This window comes from Alnus glutinosa, chromosome 3, assembly GCF_958979055.1.
Source record: "Alnus glutinosa chromosome 3, dhAlnGlut1.1, whole genome shotgun sequence".
Lineage (NCBI taxonomy): Eukaryota > Viridiplantae > Streptophyta > Magnoliopsida > Fagales > Betulaceae > Alnus > Alnus glutinosa.
The window spans coordinates 307375-332006 of NC_084888.1; the positions used below are offsets into that span (position 1 = coordinate 307375).

A 24632-nucleotide genomic window follows, 5' to 3' on the forward strand; every position below is an offset into this window, starting at 1 on the left:
TTTTTATTGATATATCTTTGTTTACCTAAAAAAAAAAAACCCATTATTTCATAACACGACAAAGTGACCATCTCTATTTCATTTTGGAAAGTTAAAAAGTTTATACAAATGAGCTCCCGGCAATAAGCAAATCTAGTATGCTCCCGATGAGATAAGAACCAGAGTCGGTGCCTGATTCGTGTGGTTGCGCACCCAGTTTTTCTAAATCTTAAAACCAACAACAATCCATATCCGAAGAGGGATAACCTCAATATATCAAATTATCAATATTCGAAATTGACATGGGACATAAAATATCTAACCATATCTGATATAATAATATTTAAAACGAACAAAGCAAAGGACAAAAAAAAGAAGGGAATAAGACCAGGCACACATAGTGGAGCATAATCACTCTTTTAAGTTTGGCAATAAGAAGATATATATATCATCATCATCCACTAAACAAAAAAATAATTGTCACAAAGAAAACGAAAGTCAGTACCTGTCACAAGTCGAAGAACTTGAAGAAGCTTCAAGGCGAAATGTGGAAAGATAATCTTTTCTACCTTGGGCAGTATGATCTCGACATCATCGAGATTCGACAATAATGCCAAAACATTAGATTCAATCAATTTGAAAAATAAATGAGCTTACCACCACTCCCCACATTAGCGTTAAGGATTGTCATTTCTTATAACATGGATTGATGGATAGACTACAAAAAAGTGAGAGAAAACTGAAGCTTCCAGATCTTAGTGTTATCTCACCTTACATCAACCTATCCCCCCCCCCACCACACATTCATTTCTCACAGCAGGTGTTCAATAAAATCCTCTCTGGAACTCCTCCAATTTTACTCTCATCCTTTGAACTGCCATTCCCTACGGCACATGGGGCAATGTGCTTGAGACGTCTGAGAATTCACCCATTTTAAGATGCAATGAAGATGGAATGCATGGTTGCATACACCCCAAACTGCAAGATCAAACTAGTTAAAACATTATTTCCAGTAATAAGATTTTACCAACTACTACAAAAAGATTTAATTCTTTCTTTTTTCTAACAGGTAAATGAGTTTATTTGGTGCAAAAATATCTGCCACCTAAGTAAACAGGAATACATTCCCAAACCCCCCACCCCCCCCCCCCCCCCCCCCCCCCCCCCCCCCCCCACCAAAAAAATAATAATAATAATGGTAATAATAATAATAACAACCCATTCCCTACAATACCAAATAAAACTAACTGCATAAGAAAACACAATATTAAAGTAAGGACATTAAGCAGAAAAATGTCAGGAACTATGTTATGTACCTATGCTAGGCGAAACAAAACCCTAGTAAACCCTAGTGGCGGCTGAGACACATATGGGATGTAAGGGAGGAAAATCGTGTACTTGGGGAGCACGATTTTGGGTTAGGAAGTTCCTAGAAATAAGGGGTTGTTATCTCCCACTAGCAGCCTAAGATTCAGCCTAAGAATAAGGGATTATAATTCCCATTAGCAGCAGATTTGTAGGAGACCAAATAAGGGAGTTATACTTTCCCTAGAATCCGTTATTTCTGTATTTTTTCTATGTTTGCTTGCACCCTATTAATAAGGGGTTTTGAGGAGAAATAAAGCATGCAGAAAATTACCAACAAACGACTTCTATAGTTGTTAGGAGGCAGGGGTACCTTGAATACCCCAAATCCATTCATCACCTTCACCATAGGTAAACCCAGGAAGACCGATCCTGCGGCTTTGCCCCTTACCAAACCCATCACCCGCTCCCAAACACATGCCCATAACAAACTAGTTGCAAATTACAACATGATTGTGATTCTCTACCTCTTAACATATTGTAAGTTCACTCCTTATTGTATGAGCAATAAATATATTATAAATTCACATAACATGAACTACAGTGATTTCTTTATTTTCTTTTCTTTATAATAAGCAACATCAAGGACAAGGAATTAAAAATAGAAAATAATTGCATCCATTTATTCACGCCTATCTGACCTTCCACAGACATTAAGAAAATTATATATTGCAGGCATGCAAATATACTATGAACAAGTTTAACAAAAGTAATAGATGCATAGACTGGTCTTACTTCCTGAGATTCTTGGAGTTGGGGGGGCATTCCACAATCAAGGCACAAACACTCAAATACATTTCGATAGAAATGATAGAAAATACAAACAAAATTCTCAGCCTCAATTTGTTGTGATTTTAATTATTTGAAATAACTAAGGATACTCTGTTCGGATAGCAAGTATATATACCTAAGAAGCTTTCTGCTTATACATGCATGGTTCTCAAAAGGAATAGGCTTCTATGAATGTTGACAGGCTCCAATTTACTTTATTTGTCACCATACAGTAGGACACCTACTCACAGGGCCATGCGTAGAGTACAGGGAAATCAGTTCTTTTATTAAGAGTAGAGGGAAGATGTGATACTTGAATGGAAAAATTCAAGAACCACAGCCAAATGATCCCGCTTATGATAAGTGGGAAGCAGAAAATTCCACAGTTATGTCATGGTTACTGCATTCAATGCATCCAGAAATCAGTTAGGGGTACTTATTTTTCCATACGGCCAAAGAAGTTTGGGATGCTGCTGCTCAAACATATTCCAAAGTGGGGAATGCTGCACTGAAGTATGACTTGAAGCGCCGGATCCATGGTCTCACGCAAGGTGATTCTCTGGTAGCCACTTATTTTCATAAACTCCGCAGTTTGTGGCAGGAGTTAGATCATTATCAGAATTTGTAGCCTATGTGCGCTGTTGATGCCGCTCAAATTAAGAAGATGATTAGAACGCATTTATGAGTTCCTAGGTGAATTGAATTCAAAGTATGATCCTGTGCGGGTTCAGATTTTTGGGAAGGAGGCCCGTCCATCATTACAAGAGGTGTTTTCTTACATTCAAAATGAGGAGGGTCGTTGTAGCACTATGCTTCATTCTAGTTCACAGTCCCAATCCGCTCTTGTAGGGGCAACTCAACGCACTCCGAGCAACAGTTCCAAATTTCGAGATAGGGACAGAACAGCAGATGCGACCTCAGATGACAAAGACAAATTATTCTGTGACCACTGTAATAGGTCACGACATACTCAAGAGACTTGTTGGAAGCTTCATGGCTGTCCTACCCGAGGTTGTGGGGGTCGCACAGGTGGAGGATTTAGACCTCGAGCCCATCATACTTCTACAGTTGAGATGACCACTCCCACACTCGAGACGTCTTCCTCTACTACAGATACATGGGGACTGAGTAAAGACGAGGTAGAAGCACTCCGTCGACTTATGTCTCGATTGGACACATATGTTACTGCAGCATCATCCTCCACTCTTACAGGTAATTTGGTCACTGCTCTGAATGCATCTGCTACTCCACCTGATGATTCGTGGGTCATTGACTCAGGTGCCTCTGATCATATGACTGGTATGTCTCCTTTATTTTCATCATATAATTCTTGTTCAGGTAGAGACAAAGTTAGAATAGCTGACGGTTCTCTGTCGCCAGTATCTAATAAAGGATCTGTTTCTGTGACCCCTTCTATGACCTTGACCTCTGTTCTTCATGTCCCTAACCTTGCTGCCAATCTTTTATCCATTGCACGTATTACCATTGAGTTGAATTGTTGTGTAATCTTTTACTCTTACTATTGCTTCTTTCAAGACCTAGCCACGGGGAAGATGATTGGCAGTGGTAGTTTGAAGGATGGTTTGTACTATCTGGACTCTCAGCCTGACACACATGGTCGGCTCATACAGGCTTATCATATAGTTCGGGTGGATGACTCGGCAGCTAGAATCTGGCTCTTGCATCAACATTTAGGGCATCCTTCGTTTTTAATTTTGCAACGCATGTTTCCTGCGTTATTTTTGCATAATAATGTTTCTAAATTTCAATGTGAAACTTGTGAACTTTCAAAACACCATCGTGTGTCTTTTTCTCCTAGTATCAATAAAAGTGATGTTCCTTTTATTCTTGTTCATACTGATGTGTGGGGTCCTTCACGAGTGGTTTCTTTATCTGGTTATTGGTGGTTTGTGTCTTTTATTGATGATTTTTCCCGAACCACATGAGTCTACTTGTTAAAGGACAAAAGTGATGGGTTCTCCATGTTTCAGATGTTTTATAAGATGGTTCAAACTCAGTTCAATGCCACAATTAAAATTGTTCGCTCTGACAATGGGGGCGAATATATGTCTAGTAATCTCGAGGCCTATTTTCGTGAACATGGCATTATCCACCAAACCACGTGTGTTGATACTCCGCAACAAAATGGTGTGGCTGAACGGAGGAATTGGCACTTAGCACTTATTAGAGGTAACTCGTTCCCTTATGCTTGACATGCATGTTCCTAAATCTTATTGGGGGGACGCCATACTCACTGCTACATATCTCATCAATAGGATGCCTTCTCGGGTTCTAGATTTCCAAACACCCCTCGAGGTGTTGTCCCCACCTCACTCTCTGCAAAAGGTGTTTCTCCAAAAGTTTTTGGTTGTGATTGCTTTGTCCATATTCATGGTCCTAATAGGAGTAAGTTAGACCCCAGATCCCTCAAATGTGTCTTTGTTGGCTACTCTCCCACTCAAAAGGGGTACAAATGTTATCACCCTCCATCCAGAAAATATTTTGTCTCTATGGATGCTACTTTCTTTGAGCAACAATCCTACTTCTCGTCCACCTCTACTCCTCTTCCGGGGGAGAGTCAGATTGAAGAGGATGAGGATGTTTTGAGTCCGTTACCTATCCCTACTCCTATGCCAGAGCCGGAGCAACAACAGGTTACTAATGAGTCTCCAACTGAACCTACTGATCAGCCATGTGCACTACCTGTGGAAGAGTTGAGAGTTTACTCTAGACGTCAGAAAGCTAAGACCATTCCAGATGCTACATGCCAAACATCTTATTCGGGCTCAGGTACTACTCAGTCTACTTTTGATATGAATTCTGTAATACCTGTTGTTAATGATACAAGTCTACCCATTGCACAACGTAAAGGAGTTAGGTCATGTACACACCATCCAGTGTCTGATTTTGTTTCTTATCAACATCTCTCTTCATCATATTGTTCCTTTGTATCCAAATTGTCTTCTGTGTCTATTCCTAGAAATCTACATGAGGCACTTATGGTGCGTTTGGGTATCGAATATTTCGAATATGAATAATATTCAGAATCTGATCACGGATTTCAAGGCAATGAAAATGTGTTTGGATGTTGAATATAATTTAGATTCTTTTGAATATGTGTTTGGGTGTTGAATTTGGAAGATTGGAAAAAAGTGTTTTATAATAGTATAAAGTGATTGGAAATTATTGGATTGTATGAAAAGTTGTGTATAATGATTGGTATGGTAAAAAATAATAATAAAAAATATATTATGGGTTTTAAAAAAGTGTTTTATAATAGTATAAAATAATTGAAAATGATTGGATTGTATGAAAAGTTGTGTATAATGATTAGTATGGTAAAAAATAATTAAAAAAAATATATGATGGGTTTATTCAAATTATTCAAACTTTATTCAAGTGACCCATGGGTTTTATTCAACTTGGATCCGGGTATGGGTTTTTGAATAAAAACCCGGTTCGAATATTGAATATCACTACGAACCAAACGCACCATTAATGATCCAAAATGGAGGACAGTGATGCATGAAGAGATGGAAGCTCTTCACAAGAACAAGGCTTGGGATTTGGTCAAATTACCTAATGGAAAGAAGGTTGTTGGCTGCAAGTGGGTGTTCACTATCAAGCATAAGGCCCGATGGTTCTGTGGAACGATACATAGCCAGACTTGTTGCAAAAGGCTTTACCCAGACCTATGGGATTGATTATGAGGAAACATTTGCACCTGTAGCAAAGATGAACTCAATTAGGGTTCTATTATCTATGGCTGCAAACTTAAATTGGCCTCTACATCAATTTGATGTAAAAAAATGCATTCCTTCATGGAGACCTAGAAGAAGAAGTTTACATGGAAATTCTCCCTGGATTGAAAGATTCGTCCTCAGCAGGAAAAGTGTGCAAACTAAAGAAGGCTTTGTATGGCCTGAAACAATCTCCAAGAGCATGGTTTGAGCAGTTTTCCCGGGCTATGCAGAGATTTGGTTACAAGCAGAGTCAAGCTGATCATACACTTTTCATCAAGCATCCTTCTCAAGGAAAGGTAACAGCTTTAATTGTGTATGTTGATGACATCGTCTTGACAGGCAATGATGATGGGGAGATGCAGAACTTAAAGCATTGCCTTGCAAATGAGTTTGAAATAAAAGACTTGGGGACTCTGAAGTACTTTCTGGGCATTGGGGTAGCAAGGTCAAAGCATGGTATATTTATCTCCCAACGAAAATACATACTTGATCTTCTTAAAGAAACAGGAATGCTCGGGTGTAAAGTTACTGACAATCCAGTAGAGGTAAATGTTAAACTGGGAGAATGTGGCGAAAGTCCCTTGGTGGATAAGGGCAAATATCAACGATTGGTTGGGCGATTGATTTATCTATCACATACCCGTCCAGACATTGCATATGATTTAGTGTGGTGAGTCAATTCATGCATTCTCCGCGAGAGCCTCACATGGAAGCTATTTATCATATTCTGCGCTACTTAAAATCCTCACCGGGTAAGGGACTGTTGTTTTCTCAACATGATCATTTGAAAATAGAAGCCTATACAGATGCAGATTCGGCTGGCTCGATTACAGATCGAAGGTCTACATCAGGTTATTGCACATTTGTGGGAGGTAATTTGGTTACATGGCGGAGCAAGAAACAGTCTGTGGTTGCCAGATCTAGTGCAAAGGCAGAATTTAGAGCTATGGCTCAAGGAGTGTGTAAAATATTATGGTTGAAAATGCTCTTGACAGAGCTTGGGTTTGACTCCAAGGACTCAAAGCGACTGTATTGTGACAACAAGGCAGCCATTAGTATTGCTCATAATACAATCCAACATGACTGAACCAAACATGTTGAGATTGATCGACACTTCATTAAAGAAAAACTCGGAGAACGTATCATCTGCATGCCATATGTGAAGTCTAGAGAACAATTGGCGGATATGTTGACAAAGGGCAGGGGCGGAGCCACACTTTGGCTTGGGGGGCCATCTAAATAAAAAATAAAAAAAATTAATTTTTACCCCTATTTTTTAAAAAATTTATAGTTTTGGCCCCCCCAAATTATTTTTTTTCAATTTGGCCCCCCCAAAACCTAAAAGCTGGCTCCGCCCCTAACAAAAGGTGTTTCTAGTGGTACTCTTCATACAGCCTTATCCAAGCTGGGCATGCGAGGCATCTATGCCTCAGCTTGGGGGGGGAGTGTTGAAAAATATAACGGATTTTTTCATATTGGGTCTTACCATATACGTTTTATTCTCTGATTGTATTTGCCTATTTGCTTTCCATATTAGTTCGTAGGGTTTCTCTATTTAAACAATGTATGTAATTGCATGAGATCAAGTAATAAGAAAAATTCTTCTCTTCTTCCTCTACGCTTCAACAGTATGAGCAATAAATATATTATAAATTTACATAACATGAACTATAGTTATTTCTTTATTTTCTTTTCTTTTCTTTTCTTTATAATAAGTAACATCAAGGACAAGGGATTACAAATAGAAAATAATTGCATCCATTTATTCACGCCTATCTGACCTTCCACAAACATTAGGAAAATTGTATATTGCAGGCATGCAAATATACTATGAACAAGTTTAACAAAAGTAATAGATACATATACTGGTCTTACTTCCTGAGATTCTTGGAGATGGGGGGGCATTCCACAATCAAAGCACAAACACTCAAATACATTTTGATAGAAAAAATAGAAAATACAAACAAAATTCTCAGCCTCAATTTGTTGTGATTTTAATTATTTGAAATAACTAAAGATACTCTGTTCGGATAGCAAGTATATATACCTAAGAAGCTTTCTGCTTATACATGCATGGTTCTCAAAAGGAATAGGTTTCTATGAATGTTGACAAGCTCCAATTTACTTTATTTGTCACCATACAGTAGGACACCTACTCACAGGGCCATGCGCCCGCGGGGGGGTGCTCCATCCTATACCATCTTAAGTTAATACACAAACGCGAGATCCTGTATCCAGAGATTTACAAACACCCATCCATTGTAGACGACAGTGTACCACAAATATATATATTATCCAAGTCTGAGAGTTGTGCCCTACTACCAATGAGCAACATGCCACTATAGGGTCAGCATGAGATCCCATGTTAGATGTTGAAATTCATATGCAGAACGCTGATAGAATAAGGGTAGATAAAATCTGAATGCAGAAGCATTTACACTAACTATGTGCTATATATTGTATATGCAATTTTTCCATAAAGCATTTCCTTTTATGTGTTGGATGCCATTTGAATGATTCAATCAAAGATCATTACCGGTGTTAACAGTCAAGCATGCAAAAAAGTAGCAGGCATTGTAGAAGGTGGCTTCAAGCTACTTTTAGGAAATTTATTTAATAATCTCAAATTATAGGCCGACACCGAGAAGCTCATTTGAAGATCTCCCCAAACTTTGGGATCTCAACAGCAGTAGAAATAGTCGCAAAATAGTAAGGCATGAAAACAAAGTAGAAATTTATCAAATAAGTAATGTTACTGACTTACTTAGTGGGCAATTATCCCCAGGGAGCTTACAATCAGGACAACAGCCATCAAAGGCCATCCTACAAATCCCACATGTTTCATCCTGGGCATCCCAAGTCCAAGAAGCAACAGTGTGCCAGCTATCATTAAAACAAAGGATAAGAATTATGGCTCCACAGAAAAAATTATAAAACAACCTAATTCCATGTTTACAGTGATGGATGAACTAAAAGAGTTGCAAAACATGAGAATGTTGAAAGTTCTTCAAAACATAGATATTTCTCACCAAGCAGAAAATTTTAAGGTACAGTTTACATTTATGCTAACCACCTATATCAAACGATTAATTACAATTTAATCAACAAAATCAATGATAATAAAAGAGATAAAGAGAACATACTCTGTTTGAGAGCCCAGCGAATATTCACAGAGAATTGAATCAAGGGAAAACTGTTTCTATAAATAGGCAACATATGCTATATCACCAACAAATGAACTTTAAGTTTATGCCACTAAAGTGAAAATCAATGTAATATAAGATATTAAGATTCCTCCTAAATAGAATTGAATCAAGGGAAAACTGTTTCCATAAATAGGCAACATATACTATATCACCAACAAATGAACTTTAAGTTTATGCCACTAAAGTGAAAATCAATGTAATCTAAGATATTAAGATCCCTCCTAAATAGAATTTAGAGCAGCTCCAATATAAAGCATGGGAAAACGGGATTGACCTATTACTATCAAAATACTTGCTTGCTTGTCAGAGCCATCGAAACAAATAGGAAAAATAGGTATTACTGTGAAAAATAGGTATTACTGCGGTTTTGAAGCTAGCAGGTGTACTGTTTTAATGTTGTTGTTGTTTGGTTGATGCTGTCTTCAGTATAACCATTTTCAACTCAGCTACGGTTATGTTGGTTGTTTTGATGTGTTGTTGCTTTTTAGGTGTTGTAGCCTTTGCTGACTGGTTTGTAGTTGGCTATGGCTGGTTGTTTTGTTGCTACTCTAGTTAGTAGCTTGTTTCCAGTCTTCTGGAGCGCTTGTAGACAGTTTGAGCTTTATAAAAGCATTTATTCATCCAAAATAAAAAATAATAATAATAATAATTAAAAAAAAAAATCTTAATTTTATCCACAATCTGAAATATAAGAGGATCAATGGGGATTTTCCAATATGATCATAATTCACTTGACCAGAAAAGCTTATAACGTCTGGAATTCATAGTGAATAAATTTGAAACAATCACGGAAAACATAAGATAATAATGATTAATAGCTATGGGTTTACGGTGAATGTATGTGTGTGTGTGTGTGTGTGTATAACCAATAAAGCTGCAATGTCGTGAAAAGGATACGTAAGAGCTTGACTTTCATCCTCTTCTCCTGCAAATCAAACCGTTTTCTCTGAGCAAATCATATGCAGTATATAATCACAAAGTGATTATGATACATATCTTGAAGTATAGTAACACAGATATGACACATTTTCTGAGATACACCAACGGTGATTGAGAGGGGAAATGGAAACAGTACACACATTGTCAATCTTTTGTGCAATTTGCAGTCAATAGATTTAATGGGGGATAGTGATATTATGGGAAACATTGCAAAATCAAAACACCATCTCGCTGCTGATAAAATGTCGGGACGAAAAAGAATCGAAATCTAGAAACTGGGTATTTTATCATTTGGGAAAATAACGCAACAGCACGCGTAAAGATTCAAGCTTTCGATTTATTTCGTTTCTTTCATTTTCTCAGGAAACAAACAGAGGAAGAAATATCACAATTTCTTTCAAAAAAAAAAAAAAAAAACCCACCTTTCTATCCTTGAAGCGCGGCAAAGTCTTGTAGCAGAGAAGTAATAAGGATTTTAAATGAAGGGTTTCGGGTTTATGCGTTCCACTTTCGGCTAAAAGCTCTTCAGCAGAAGCAAAAGGGGCTCGGCAAAAGGAGTTCGTCTATCCGGCTCACCCTTATCACACTAGAGTCCGACTTTTTTGCCACGTGGCATTTCTTTTTTAACCAAAAAAAAAAAAGACCAGCATTTGTTAAACACACGATTTCCCCAAAATTTTCAAAACAGTTTTCTTCCCCCAATTTTTTCGCTCCTCCCTCATCCCACCGACAGCCATCTCCCGCCACCCATCGAAGCACCGCCCACGCAGATCGCCTTCCCACCACCGACCAGGAGCGCCGACCACCTTATTCCCTCTCTACGGTATCTCTCTCTCTCTCTCCACGGTCGGCCACTGGATTTTTGTTGTGTTTTTTTCTCTCTCTACGGCCGGTCACTGTTGATGGCTGAAGGAGGGTGTTTGATTGTGTGATTTTGGGGCTTTCGGCCGGAGACTAGCCGACCACCGCCGTCCCGATCTCTCTCTCTCTCTCCGGCGATTTCTGCTCCCCCCATCGATCTCTCTCTCCCCCTGCATCTGGCATTTTTTTTTCCCATTTTCCGGCGTTCTCTCCCTTTCTCCGGCGTTTTTTCTCGTTTTCCACCCAGCCGTCCTTTACCAGCGCCGGCCCACATCTCTCTTGTTCATTCTTCACCGTCGGTTCTAGACCAACCCCTCTCTCTCTCTCTCTCTTTCTCTCTCTCTCTCTCTCTCTCGTTTGATTGTGTTGGTGGGGTAATGGTTGTGTATCAGATTTTAGGGGGTTTTCTTTTTATTATTGCTCTTACACATGCCTCTCACCTGGTGTTTTTACAGTTTGTCTTTGTAGAGTTGTTTGTTTAGTTATAGTTCCCTTGCATAATTTTTTATTGCGTATTTCTTTCACATCATTGTCGATTTTTGATGGGTACTAGAGATCTTTGTGTGCTTAAGCAATAATAAGCATGTGTCTATAGTCCCTCATTTACACGGTATTATCTTGTGAAGACATTAATGTATACTACTTTCGGACCTTTGTTTTGTGCCATAAATTTTTTGTAGTCAATATTCACCTGCTTGAACTTGGTGCATGTTTGGGCATCTATTGAATTGGAACCGATTAAATTATAACTGTTTGCGAATGTGGATGATAATCGTTAACTTGGACTATCAGGCTAGTTGGAAGTCATAATTAGAAGTTCTATCTGTTAGTTGAAGCAACTTCGGTACCAATTGAATCTTGAAAATTGATCCAACGTCATTGGTTTTGAAAAATAAAGAGTGAAAAAAGAAAACCATTTTCTTTCCATGAACTTATGCTTCTGTATAGAATATGCTAGGATATTAATCACATATTTGATGCCAAAACTCATTCTTGTAAAGTTCTATTGCAACGTGGTTATTTGATGTCCTGGAAGCTCATCCCTGCCATGACATGTGTAGTCTACTTAGTTTTCTTAATTAATAGCCTAAATTAGTTCATTTAGGATTTGACTATTCTAGGAACAACACATTTTGGGATCAAGAATAGATAATGGTGGTGGTAGTGGTGATGATTATTATTATTGTTATAGTTGACAGTAAGTCATGCTAGTACCAAGTTGCGCATATCAATTATGTGATTCTTTTCCGAGTAAGCTCATGGTGGGACTGACTCTAATCTTTACAAGTTTTGGACACTGATTTAGCCCTTCATAGACTCAACTGTAGTAAGAATGTATGTTATGAGATCAATGACACATAGTAGTGGTGGCGATTGTGATGATGGTTATTATTGTTATCACTATTAGTTAGCCTTATTAGTACCAAGTTGCATTTACAATTTATTTGATTCTTTTGAGTAACTTATGGTGGCTATGCAACAAGAGAAGGAAAGAGCCATGGTTAATGAGATGGTAGGAAAGCTCACAAATGTCTGCTGGGACAAGTGCATCACTGGTACACTCGGGAGCAAGTTCAGTTCCAGTGAGTCTAGTTGCCTTTCAAACTGTGCTCGGCATTAAATGGATATGAGGGTCATTATCATGAAACGCTTCCAGAACATGCAGTGAAGGTCTAGGAGAATTGATGTGCTATCTCAATTACAAGATGTAGTCTTTTTTGCCTGTGTCCTGAGTTTAATTATCAGCTGAAGATATTTTGTATTTTTAGAAGGAAATCTCATGTCAATTTCATGAAAATTTTACATTAAGATGTCTTTCAATTTTATAGTACTCTACAATCAATTTCCTGAGCATTACAGGATGATGAATGAATTGCTAGCGTTTGTGGACCTTGTGGTTAGTTGCAGTTTTAAGCTTATTATCTACTGCTTGAAGGCTTGGTGGCTGTGTGGAAGCAACAAAATTTGATTATGAATAAACCTTTTTTCGTGATGCTGTTTGCTAAAAGTTGTATGGTGTTGCAAATGTAAATATTTTATGGTAAGTTGCAGTTTCACCCCTAATTGAAAATAACCATGGATTACTATTGGATAATAGCATTTCTCTCATCAAAATGGTAAGCAAAACATGAAATACGGGGAAATGGAACAACAAAGAAATTATGTAATTTGCCCCGGATGACAAAATAGCACCACATTTGGACAACTTCTAATGGATGAAAACTAGAAGCTGCTACAAATATGCCAAAATGCGATTAACAAGAAGTTGATTGGAGGACTTGAAGTAGAAGGGCAGCATGAGCATTAACATGTTTGCAGGCCTACACATATACAATGAATCAAAAAAAAAAAAAAAAAAAAAAAGGGTCTACACATATACAAAGGGAGCATTTCCTAACACTGAGAAATTGGTCCTAGATAATTGCCCTCCAAACTGACCAGTGCTTGAAATTCCCTTTCCGCTTCCAACCATATTGTTCCAATCACAATGAAACGAACCACGACATCCTTTTCAATCTTCGACAGGTTGTCCCGGAACAGTGGACTCTCGCCACCCTCATAGTAGTAACCTGGCCCACATTTCAAGAGGACCCCATGCTTCAGAACCTTGTGGACAACCTCCTCTGAAATCTCTCTTTTGTACAGCTTGAAGGTGATGGCGCTAAAATAAACTAGGAAGACAACATCTCCCGTTTGCTGTCTCACTCTCCCCTCTCTCCTATTGTATCCAGAGTAGTGACGGCCTGATAATATCCAAGATCCTTAGACCTTAGTGGCCTTTCTGGCAGCAAAGTCGCCCAACAGGCGAATAATAATTGCCCATTGAAGCATCAATCCTTTTGCATCCAGGTTTTCAGCAGCGATTATGACATTCCAGGGCAACTGTACTTTGAGAAACATTTTGTTTTTCCTCCACCTGTCGTAAACCAAAAGAATAAGACAGCAACCATGAGTATGCTAACTTAATTTTCTAAATTTCTCTCAGTGTTCTCATCTTCTGAGACGTTAGTCATCCATATGAAAAAGTTCATATGATGGACCATACACTCAGTTGAAAGAAACCATCATATTCAAGATTCTGAATAATTGTATAGAAAAACACCACAAGGTTATAAACAAACAAACAAACAATAGTAAGAACAAAGTTTTGCAAATAATTGTGAACCTTATGCATCATTTAACCATTTCTCCATCATGACATCTGACATCAATTACCATCATATAAAATTTTTCAGCATTGTAGAAGCAGAAGCATGGCCCCACAAATGTGTCACACCACACAACATAGGCCAACATGGTGGAGATGGTAGTGTAAATAAGGTGGAGCAGGGGACAACTGGTAAGAAATAACAATTATGGTCATAATTGTAGTGTGGGTTGATGCTGGTGATTTACTGATTCTAATGACAATTGACAACACAAACAGAACAGTACCTACGGTATTTTTTTTTTTATAAGTAGCACAGTACCTACGGTATTAATACCAAAATGCAGCGGAAATGGTAGCCAGGTGATAGAGGTAAAGGAAAAACTACCAAGAATTTTTCTAAAATCTGGTGTAAGGATTGAGTGCTACTACTCATAACTCACATTTAATATCTCGAACAAAGCTTCCATTTTTAACTGTATAAAAAAACTCCCAGAAGTACAAAACTTTGTTTCTCAAAACAAAAGACTCAGAATTGCAGAAAATAAAGCCAGCAAGGGAAGGTTTCAGTCTAAATTGTAACTTTATTGTATAGCTTTTGAATCAGTATTCTCGGTCATGCAGTTTACTTGAGATAAATCATTCATAATCTTTCGCAATTTGAGAACCTACACACACACAAACGCACAAATCATATCTAAACGACATCTAATTGATATTTCAAGGTGTCCCAAATCAATTGAATTATGTTATAATTTCATCGTGTAAATTACAATTAGATAAGTAATCACAAAATTCGAACTATCAAGAGCTATCGAGAGTCAAATGCAATAAACCCTAAGAAAACTATTCTAAGAAAATTCATGAAAGAAAAAATTCCTGTTAAAATCTTATCTGAGAAAAAGGAGTTCCGGCGAGAGAAAGCTTACCTCCGACGAGATAGATCCGGCAAGAGAGTTTTGGAGAGATCCGTAGGTTCCCGGCGAGGGCAAGCGAGATCCTGCGGGAGAATGAGAGTTTACGGCAAGACCCGGTGAGAAGAGAGGGATTTCCGGCGAGATTCAACGAGATCCGAGGGTTCTCGGCGAGAGCAAGCTAGATACGGCGGGCGAATGCGACGTCCGGCGAGATCCGTTGAGAGAAAGAGTTTACGGAAAGACCCGGCGAGAAGAGAGGGAGTTCCGGCGAGTTCCGAGGGTTCCTGGTGAGAGAAAGCGAGATACGGCGGAAGAACGTGAGGCCCGTCGAGAAGGGAGAGATCCGGCGAGAATACGAGAGAGAGAGAGAGAGAGAGAGAGAGAGAGAGAGAGAGAGAGAGAGAGAGAGAGAGAGAGAGAGAGAGAGAGAGAGAGAGAGAAAGTTTTGAATTTTGTTTTAGACTAGTGATTCACTACCACCTAAATATACAACTTTTCACCACCTTGTCTATGTGGCAAGGTGGTCCCCCACTTTAATTTATTTTTAAAAAATAAAAAAACTCAAAAAGTAATAGGGGACCACCTTGCCACATAGGCAAGGTAGTGAAAAGTTGTATATTTAGGTGGCATTGAATCATTATTCTTTGTTTTATACCTTTGGTCTGTTTTGTTCTGAGAGGACCGCCCATTTCATGATTTTTTTTTTTTAAAAAAAGGAAGTCCCACGTGTTTATGAAAGTCGGATAAAAGTGGGATAGGAGTGAGCCGTATAGACGAACTCCGGCAAAAGAGTCAAGAGGGGACCTAAAATCCAACACGGTGCGTTTCAACCTCGCAAACATTCAAATCCCATCCCACCCTGTCAAATTTGTTCTTCATTTAAATTATTCTTTGTTAAAGATTTATTTATTAAGAATAGAAAAAAAAAAAATATTAGAGATTAAAAAATGTTTTTTTTTTTGAACATAAAGCTCGACTTCTTCATAGATAGAAGAGACTTGCTACACAGGGGACGTTCATCCGTCCCCTGTGAGCATTTTATTATAAAAAAATAATTTTTTATTAAAAAGTTGGCTTTGATGTCCCATCAAAGCCAACTTTTTTAATAAAAAATTATTTTTTTATTATATATGGGGGATGGGGGACGGATGAGTGTCCCCCATCCAGCATTTCCCTAGATAGAATAAAAATTGATCCCAACATTACAACAAAATTAGGATCTAAGGACTTGAAAGTCCCTAGTAATAGTCTCCAAAATACAAGGAGGAATTTCTTCTAACCAAACATCATCAACAACATTAGTAATCGCAGTCTTAGCCAAAATATGAGCAGCTTCATTGAGACCTCTAGTTACATGGACAAAAGAATATGTTCTAAAAAAACCCACCTCATTTCGAATGCCTTCAACCAAATGACCAACGCTCGAAAGAAAAGGTGGATTAGAATTCACCTCCTTAATAACATTCAGTGCATCGCCTTCAAAAATCACTTCAAAAAAACCTACCTCCTTACTAAAAGATACTGCATATGTTGCTGCCAGCATTTCTGCTGTATGAGGATCAGTGAATATATGGATAGAAAAACATTTAGCACCCAATAGGAAGCCCATTGAGTCCCTCGCCACCACACCAATCCCCACCATTCCTTTCTCTTGATTTAAAGCAGCATCAAAATTAATTTTAACAATACCTGAAGGTGGATGAGTCCAGGAGCCCGTATTAAAAACTACAGGTTCAACCGCAGATTCTTCCCCTCTATTATTATCAATAAAATCAGCAGCCGCTGTCACCACTTCTCGGTAAATCTGGTTTGGATGTTCATTTTTACCTTCAAACAACATAGCATTTCTTCTAAACCAAATTCTTCTGGCAAGGACAGCAAAGATAGCCATTTGCTCAACTTCAAAGCGGCTACAACACTCCATAAAAATCTCCATGAAAGTAAAATCAATGAAAGCACATTTCTGGAATGGAGATTGACCCACACTCCACACATCCTGTGCTACAATACAATACCATAAAGCATGAGAAATAGTTTCCATCTCACCAAGACACCATGGACAACTCCCATCATCAACTATCCTCCTTTTGAGAAGGTTTTGCTTTGTAGGTAAAATATTATTAAAACTTCTCCACATAAAAATTTTAACAGCATTAGGTACTTTGAGACTCCATAAAGACTTCCATACCCCAGGCTTTGAGATTCCATAAAGACTTCCATACCCCAGGCTCCTTAACAACTGTGGACGATTGCCCTCTTAACTGATCTTGTAACTCTATCCCAAGGTGATAAGCGCTTCGTACAGAAAAAACTTTCATTCTTGGTACCTTGCCATATCAGTCGATCAGGTGGTTAAAATGGGCTAATAGGCATATTTGTTATTACCTTCACCTCCTCAGGTCGAAAGAGTACATGGAAAAGGGAAATATCCCACATCTTTGTATCCCTATTAATGAGCATAGCCAACCGTGAATCCTCCATTTGTGGAATAGGGACAGACTGGATCTTATATGTAGTAGGGGTAGGTAGCCACCTGTCCCTCCAAATTTGAATCTTTGTGCCATCTCCAACCCTCCATAAAATACCCTGCTGCAAAAGCTCCCTAGCTGAGAGAATACTCCTCCAAGCATAGGAAGGATGATTACCAATAAAAGCTTCCAAAAAAGAGGATCTTGGAAAATACTTGGCTTTTAGAATTCTACCCACAAGAGAGGATGGATTCTGGAGAAGTCGCCATCCTTGTTTTGCAAGTAAAGCCTTGTTAAAACAAATAAGATCCCTAAAACCAAGCCCTCCACAACGTTTAGATCTCCCCATTTTTTCCCAACTCATCCAGTGAATACTAGAAGTAGAAGCCATATGATTCCACCAGAATTGTTGCATCAATTTATTGAGATCTTTGCAAAGAGTAGTAGGCAGCAAGAAAACACTCATACTATAAGTTGGTACCGCTTGGACCACCGCCTTCAAAAGCACTTCTTTTCCAGCTTGTGAAAGGAATTTCACTTTCCAGTTCGTAAGCTTTTGTCCAACTCTCTCCTTGATGCTTTAGAATGCTTGATTTTTGGACCTACCAATCAATGCCGGTAATCCCAAATATGTGTCAAATCTTCGAGCTTCTGTCAATCCGGACAAATTTAGAATCTCAGCTCGTCGAGATAGGCTAGTATTCCGACTAAAGAAAATAGCCGCTTTCTCCAAATTTAGCTTTTGGCCCGACCCTGCCTCATAAATTCCCAAGATTTTCAATAACCGTCTCCATTCCACAGAGTTAGATTTGCAAAAGAGGATGCTGTCATCCGCAAAGAAAAGGTGGCTGATTTTTGGACCTCTGGGGGAAGTCGGCACCCCTGTAATAATTCCCTTTTGTTCTGCCTGAGTAAGTAAAGAGCTCAGCACCTCAGCACAAATCAAGAAAATATATGGAGAGATCGGGTCACCTTGGCGTATATCCCTGGACGGTCGAATATCTCCAACCGGATTGCCATTCACCAAGACTGAATAATGTGCTGATCTCACACATGCCATAATAAGTTGCACCCATTTTGTCTCAAAACCCATCCGTAGCATAGCAGATTCCAAAAATCCCCACTCCACCCTGTCGTAAGCTTTACTCATATCGAGCTTGAGACCCATAAAGCCTGTTTTACTCCACATGCGAGTCTGCATAGTGTGCATAGTCTCATAGGCAGCTAAAATATTATCAGTGATTAATCTGCCAGGAATAAAAGCACTTTGCATAGGGGAAATAATGTTAGGCAATACAATCTTAAGTCTATTTGCCAACACTTTGGATATGAGCTTATAAATTACATTACACAAACTTATAGGACGAAAATCAGCTACACTTATAGGAGCCACTTTTTTGGGTATCAAAGTTATGTATGTCTTATTAATAAGTAAACAATACTTACTAAATGTTTTTCCAAATTATTAAACAACTTTTACTTCAATTTTAGCATTTCGACCCACCAAAACAATATTTGGCTAGCTGATGATAATACTCTAAATATGAATTTTGTTAGGTGGATTGGGTCAATAGTTAGAGTAGGATGCCATAATTTTATTTTATTTTATTTTTTATTTTTTTTTATCCTAATTGATACCGGAAAGGGTCACAAAGGGTAGTAGAATACTAGAATGCTATCCGTTATTTCACGCTTTATATCAAACACAACAAATATCATAACTTAACAAAAATGCTTCATAAGAGATATCAATAATAGAAGATTAGAACGTTCCCAAGGGGTGGCTCAATCGGTTGGGGACCACGCTTCATAAAAAGCGGAGGTCACTAGGTCAAATTCTCCCTCCCTCTCTTGTGTGAACATGTCAAAATAAAAATAAAAATAGAGGATTAGAACTTTATTATTCATTAGAACATGTTTCGGTTACATCTTTTATATATTTACGGTTTATTTCTGCATAGTTTTTTTCTTTTTTTTTGTTTGTGCAAATTAATCAAATTTGCAAAAGAGATGGACAACAAATATACAATATACGTAAAAAAAAATATACAATTAAATTGAGAGTGTGATTTCATAGATAAAAAATGTGATTTTAAACCAAATCACAGAAAATAAATCGTTTGAAAATTGCGTTTTTAAAAAATTGTGATTTGAAAACACAGAAAATTGCATTTTCAAATCACATTAAATTAATGTTTTTTTTTTTTTTTAAATGCATAATTTTAAAGACCAAACTGCGATTTTGCCAAACAATATTTAACTGCGTTTTTAAATATCACTCTTTAAAATCGTACATATAAAATCGTTATTTTTAAATCGCACATTTTGATACCGTAAACCCGAACAAAGCTTAAGTTCTTATTTTATATATAGTTGGCATTCAGTTGTGTCTGTCCCCATTAATTAGTACACTTCAATGTGCATGTATATATCCTTATATCATTACCTTATACAGTAAAGATATATAGCAGTTTCAATGTATGAATCAGCCGCTGTAAAAGTGATGATTTACTCGATCTGTGTCATCGATCGAGTCCAGACAAGCATCCTAACGAATTAACTCAACCTAGTAAATATTCTCAATCACATCATTACAACGTTATCCTTAGCCCGAGATTTCGTATAATCCTATTAAAAACACACTAATTCAATTGCAAATATTGTTGTGAGCACCCAACCCTTTTCCTATCATATAGAAAACAAAAATCCCTTGCATGTGAATCCTGCTGGTTTAAGGGGTGCCCGGCCAGATCATCAGTGCCACACAATAAAGCCCTCATTTAATACCTCCAACGAGGATATACAACTCGACAATCTTCTTGTATTAATTTAGTATCCTTACAGACGTATATATAGCATAGCTGTTTGGGGCAAGAATACTCAAAGGAGTTCCAATTTCCATATTGTTTCTTGTTAATTAATTATTTGATATTCTATACTATAAGAGCCATGGCAAGAAAGAAGGTGAAGCTTGCGTACATCACTAGTGATTCTGCAAGAAAAGCGACATTTAAGAAAAGGAAGAGGGGTCTGATGAAAAAGGTGAATGAGCTTAGCACTCTGTGTGGGATTGAAGCCTGTGCTATTATTTATAGCCCTTATGATTCTGAGCCCGAAGTTTGGCCTTCTCCTTTGGGAGTGCAACGTGTGCTCGCGCGGTTCAAGGAGATGCCTGAATTGGAGCAGAGCAAGAAGATGGTGAACCAAGAGAGTTTCCTCAGGCAAAGGATTGCCAAAGCCAACGAGCAGTTGAAGAAACAGCGCAAGGACAACCGGGAGAAGGAGATGACACAAGTCATGTTCCAGAGCCTGACTGGAAAAGGGCTGCAGAATTTGAGCATGATGGATTTGAATGATCTCGGGTGGTTGATCGACCAAAACTTGAAGGACATTTACATGAGGATTGATCAGAAACTCGACAAAGAGGCTCAAAACCAAATACAACAAGGTCATGGAATGCCGAGGAGTACTGTAGAGAATGTGCAGCCTGATCATCGGAGGTCGGCTCTTGAGATGAATATGGAAACCTTGCAGAGGCAGCATTGGTTCATGGATTTGATGAACCCACAAGAGCACTTGGGGTTTGGTGGGGATGAGCTGATGCTGCCTTTTGCGGATAACAACCACAATGCTCTTTGGTCCACTGCCTTCTTTCCTTGAAAACAATCACTACTATTAATTTGCTTTCACTTCTATCAAGTGAAATGGAGATATAGGAGCCATTTCACGGCTAAGTTTTTATTTTGTTTCATCTAATTATAGTGTATATGATTTCATGTCATTTGATTTTTTTTTTTTTTTTTTTAAATATTATCGATGACCACATGATATTATGTACACCGTTAAATGAAACAAAATAAATCATTAACTATGAAATGACTTATGTTAATCCATGGAGAGAATCCTATTCCACATGTTTTTATGTTTTAAGGCGTGTTATTATTTAAACTCGATGTACATAAACAATCATGAGTACTGGTTATTTGTCACGTTCATGATATTCACAATCAAATGTTGATTCTCTGATTCTCGTGCATGTCAGAATTCTAGATTACATGCAATTTGAATGACCATCTAAATGAATTCCTCGTCAATGGTTTAGAAACTACGTACAATTCTCTAACAAACTCACTAATGTGGCATTAAGTTTAATTATTTAGTTGCTAATAACGTATGTATTACATGAAATGTCACTTTAGTTTGTAACGATCTTTTAGTAAAAATTGTAATACCTTTAATAACACTAAAAAATAAAACAAAACAAGAATGCAATTGGCATTTTTCGATCTCCCTAAGTTCTATGAGGTTGTAATTATTTTTTTTTTTTTTTTTTTTTTTTTTGAAGACGAATGAAATTTGTGTTAGCAAAAAACAAGAAATACAATCTCTCCAGTAAAACGCTGGACACTATAGACTATATATAGTTGCTCGATCTACACAACCACCTCAAAACAACACCTATACATACATCTTTCCTACCATCTCAGAAATCATTCTACTACCATTCTCGTATTTCGGACATAAATTACTTGATTATACAATATTCCCATCAACACCCAACCAAAATTTTCAATTAAATTGAATATCTTATAGACTTAATTGGGACATACAACAGCTTTGGAGTTACAAATTTGTTTATCTACGTGAATTTATTTTGAGATATCAAGAAGATTGCGCGTAATAATACCAATTTAATTAGATGTTGACAATATATATAGTTCTCTGATTATGAAGCAGATCAGTAAATTATTTTCCGATGCATGCATGCTGTACTTGCCAATTATATGTACCCAACAGAATGATGATAGCGTGGTAGGTGCTCTTAAGTATTACAACCATGTATGTAATGATGCAAAGTTGTAGAATTCATAGTGAAGATGCATTTTATGGTAAGGTCGTTTTTTTTTTTTCCTAGAAAAGCAAGATTCTTGATTTCATTTTTGTAATATTCTTGTATTTTGAACTCAAATTTAGGTACAAAATTGTTCCTTGCTTCTGGGTTACACGAGTCTGGTCTTTGTATATTGAATTAGAATATGTACGTACTTGATCTGCCTCTGTTAAAAGCAACAGATCAAGCCTGCGCTGCATGTATTCTTTATGATAAACTAAATCTCTTAATTTAAGATAATCAAAATCATCAATGATCTATATCCTTATCAGTTTTCAAATACAAAGTGATCAAGCAGAGTAAAAGATTGCGTTCAGCAGAGGAATGGGCTGGGGGTTGTTCTTTGGCTGAGGAAAGAGGGCAATGACGTACGTCGATTCTCTTGAATGGGGAATGGGGCTTTTGTCGATCGCAAGGTTTCTCTTTAATTAAGAGAATAGAAATGATGATTTTGTCTTAATGCGTTAAGGTTTTTGCAAACTGACGTAAATTTACTGCTATTGGAGGGTGTAATTAAAAGACTTCATTCACACCAACTCCTCGTAAAAGTTTTTGTGTTTTGTACACCGATGGTGTGCCGTGGAGAGTTACAATTTTAAAAGGCAAAATATAAATTACAGCAGCATCGCCTTGTGCTAGTGGCGATGACAGTAAATGTCGGTGGTTATCTTGAGCAAAACACCAAAAATTAACGCAATCTTCTGAACATGAATAGATTGTCCAAATTATGGAAGTCCGAGCCCTTTCTCCAGGTGTGGGCTGCTGCCAACGTCTCGATTTGCCATATCACAATCCGGTTATAAAGGCATTGCAACATTGAAGGCAGAAACTTATCCCTTATTATATATATATATATATATATATATGGATTAAAACAGTACTGAAGGGGAGGGATGGGGAAGCACAAACAGTAATGGTTTATAATTTATAAATAAAAATGAATCAGGCTCTAGAGAAACAAACCAAATCACTCAAAAGGTTGCTTGAAACTTTATGAGCAAAAACACAACAATGAACTTGGGTGGGGCATGGGGCCCAAAGGCCCCAAACCCATGATGGAATGCATGCCATTCTCGGAGGACACATTAATGACGAGAATGAAAGCAGGTTTGACCATTTTCACTTTCGGTGTGAGTTGAATATTTTGCGATTCACAGCCATTAGATGAGGCAGCTTTGATTAGACAGAGACAAGCATGGGCCTGGTGTGTGGTGTGGATAAACACGTTACACTTTGCTCATCCCCATCGACAAATTTCATCATACATGTCCAACCAATAAGCCAGAACCGGATCTTTGTCTAATTTGGCTCTAATTAAATATGTTTTTTTTTTTTTTTTTTTCCCCACATTTTTGGAACAAATATCTTTTGTTTTCCTCTCTTCTAATTTTGTTTATAATATCTAATGTTTGGTACTTAAATTTTTACTAAAATTTTCTTATAAAATAACGCGGTAGTTCGTAATTTGTAAAGTGATAAAAAAATGTATAATTGTCAAGTCCGTCACTAACTTATTTTAAAAATTGTCACGCCAATTTATAAATGCTTTATTAATTAAACTTGTAGTAATCCTAACAACACTATTTATTATGGTTAAACTATTTTGAGTATGTCCTTTAAACCTTTTCCATTTTTCATTTTATGTTGAAGATTTTATTTCGTTGCATGTAATGCATGTCATCTAAATTTTTCTATTTACCACGTAGCGAATAGGAATCTATAAAATAAAATATTGATCATTAATTGACTTCTCTCCACATATATATATATATATATATATATATATATATATATATATATATATAAGTCATTTAAGTGGTAGTAGGTCTTTCCAAATTAAGGTTTCAGATTCAAAACATATTATTTAGATATTTAAGTGAGATCAGATCAAGGAACACTTGTGCGGAATAGCACTTGGGAAAAGCAACGAAGTGAGCCCCAAGGTTGTGCAATCTTGCCAAGCTACAAAATGGTTCCTACTGTTGTACACTTTTGCTCTTACTGTTAGTTTTTTAGGGCATAAAACCCCATTATGACATGGTGATGTATTTTGAAAAGACCATTCTGTTTCTATATACAAAAAGTCATAGGCATGGTCTTCTTGTTTTATATATACCCACATACAGCTCAAACCTTGCTTAGCTATTAATTTTGCTTTAGACTTGAATTCTCAGACTTTGCTTCGCTGTTAATTTCAATTAAAGGAAGAAAAATAGTAATGTGTATATATATATATATGCTTGATTTGAGCGACGAGACGGGGCCAGGCACGCCGATACATGCCAAGCTTTAAGTAAAAAAAAAAATATTAGTATCTTAATTAATGTCACTAATCAAAAGCGAA

At 37.4% G+C, this 24632-nt stretch overlaps 3 protein-coding genes and 1 pseudogene across 3 annotated transcripts; 1 reads left to right on the forward strand and 3 right to left on the reverse strand.

Annotated features, from left to right (window-relative positions):
* Positions 1-380: 380 nt before the first annotated feature.
* On the reverse strand, positions 381-9020 carry LOC133864031 (anaphase-promoting complex subunit 11). The gene is made up of 3 exons (XM_062300222.1): positions 9002-9020; positions 8623-8741; positions 381-957 (listed from the first exon to the last, which is right to left on the reverse strand). The coding sequence occupies exons 2-3, from the start codon at positions 8678-8680 to the stop codon at positions 842-844; spliced, it is 174 nt and encodes a 57-aa protein (XP_062156206.1). The 5' UTR covers positions 8681-8741; positions 9002-9020; the 3' UTR covers positions 381-841.
* A 4213-nt stretch (positions 9021-13233) lies between these two features.
* Positions 13234-13777, reverse strand: LOC133862373 (DNA-directed RNA polymerase V subunit 7-like; annotated as a pseudogene).
* A 2365-nt stretch (positions 13778-16142) lies between these two features.
* Positions 16143-18670, reverse strand: LOC133862520 (uncharacterized). The gene is made up of 3 exons (XM_062298351.1): positions 18004-18670; positions 17315-17916; positions 16143-16925 (listed from the first exon to the last, which is right to left on the reverse strand). The coding sequence occupies exons 1-3, from the start codon at positions 18668-18670 to the stop codon at positions 16143-16145; spliced, it is 2052 nt and encodes a 683-aa protein (XP_062154335.1).
* Positions 18671-20189: 1519 nt separating this feature from the next.
* Positions 20190-21061, forward strand: LOC133862357 (agamous-like MADS-box protein AGL80). Its single transcript, XM_062298141.1, has one exon. The coding sequence runs from the start codon at positions 20347-20349 to the stop codon at positions 21055-21057; it is 711 nt and encodes a 236-aa protein (XP_062154125.1). The 5' UTR covers positions 20190-20346; the 3' UTR covers positions 21058-21061.
* The last annotated feature ends 3571 nt before the right edge of the window (positions 21062-24632 follow it).

Coding starts and splice junctions, on each gene's coding strand:
- LOC133864031 (XM_062300222.1), bottom strand. CDS start 8,680: ATGGCCTTTGATGGCTGTTGTCCTGATTGTAAGCTCCCTGGGGATAAT. Junction 958..8,622: donor TGGGGATAATTGCCCACTAA/GTAAGTCAGTAA, acceptor TTGATCTTGCAG/TTTGGGGTGTATGCAACCAT.
- LOC133862520 (XM_062298351.1), bottom strand. CDS start 18,670: ATGCAAAGTGCTTTTATTCCTGGCAGATTAATCACTGATAATATTTTA. Junction 17,917..18,003: donor GGGATTACCGGCATTGATTG/GTAGGTCCAAAA, acceptor TCCTTTCACAAG/CTGGAAAAGAAGTGCTTTTG. Junction 16,926..17,314: donor TTCGACCTGAGGAGGTGAAG/GTAATAACAAAT, acceptor ATTGTAGCACAG/GATGTGTGGAGTGTGGGTCA.
- LOC133862357 (XM_062298141.1), top strand. CDS start 20,347: ATGGCAAGAAAGAAGGTGAAGCTTGCGTACATCACTAGTGATTCTGCA.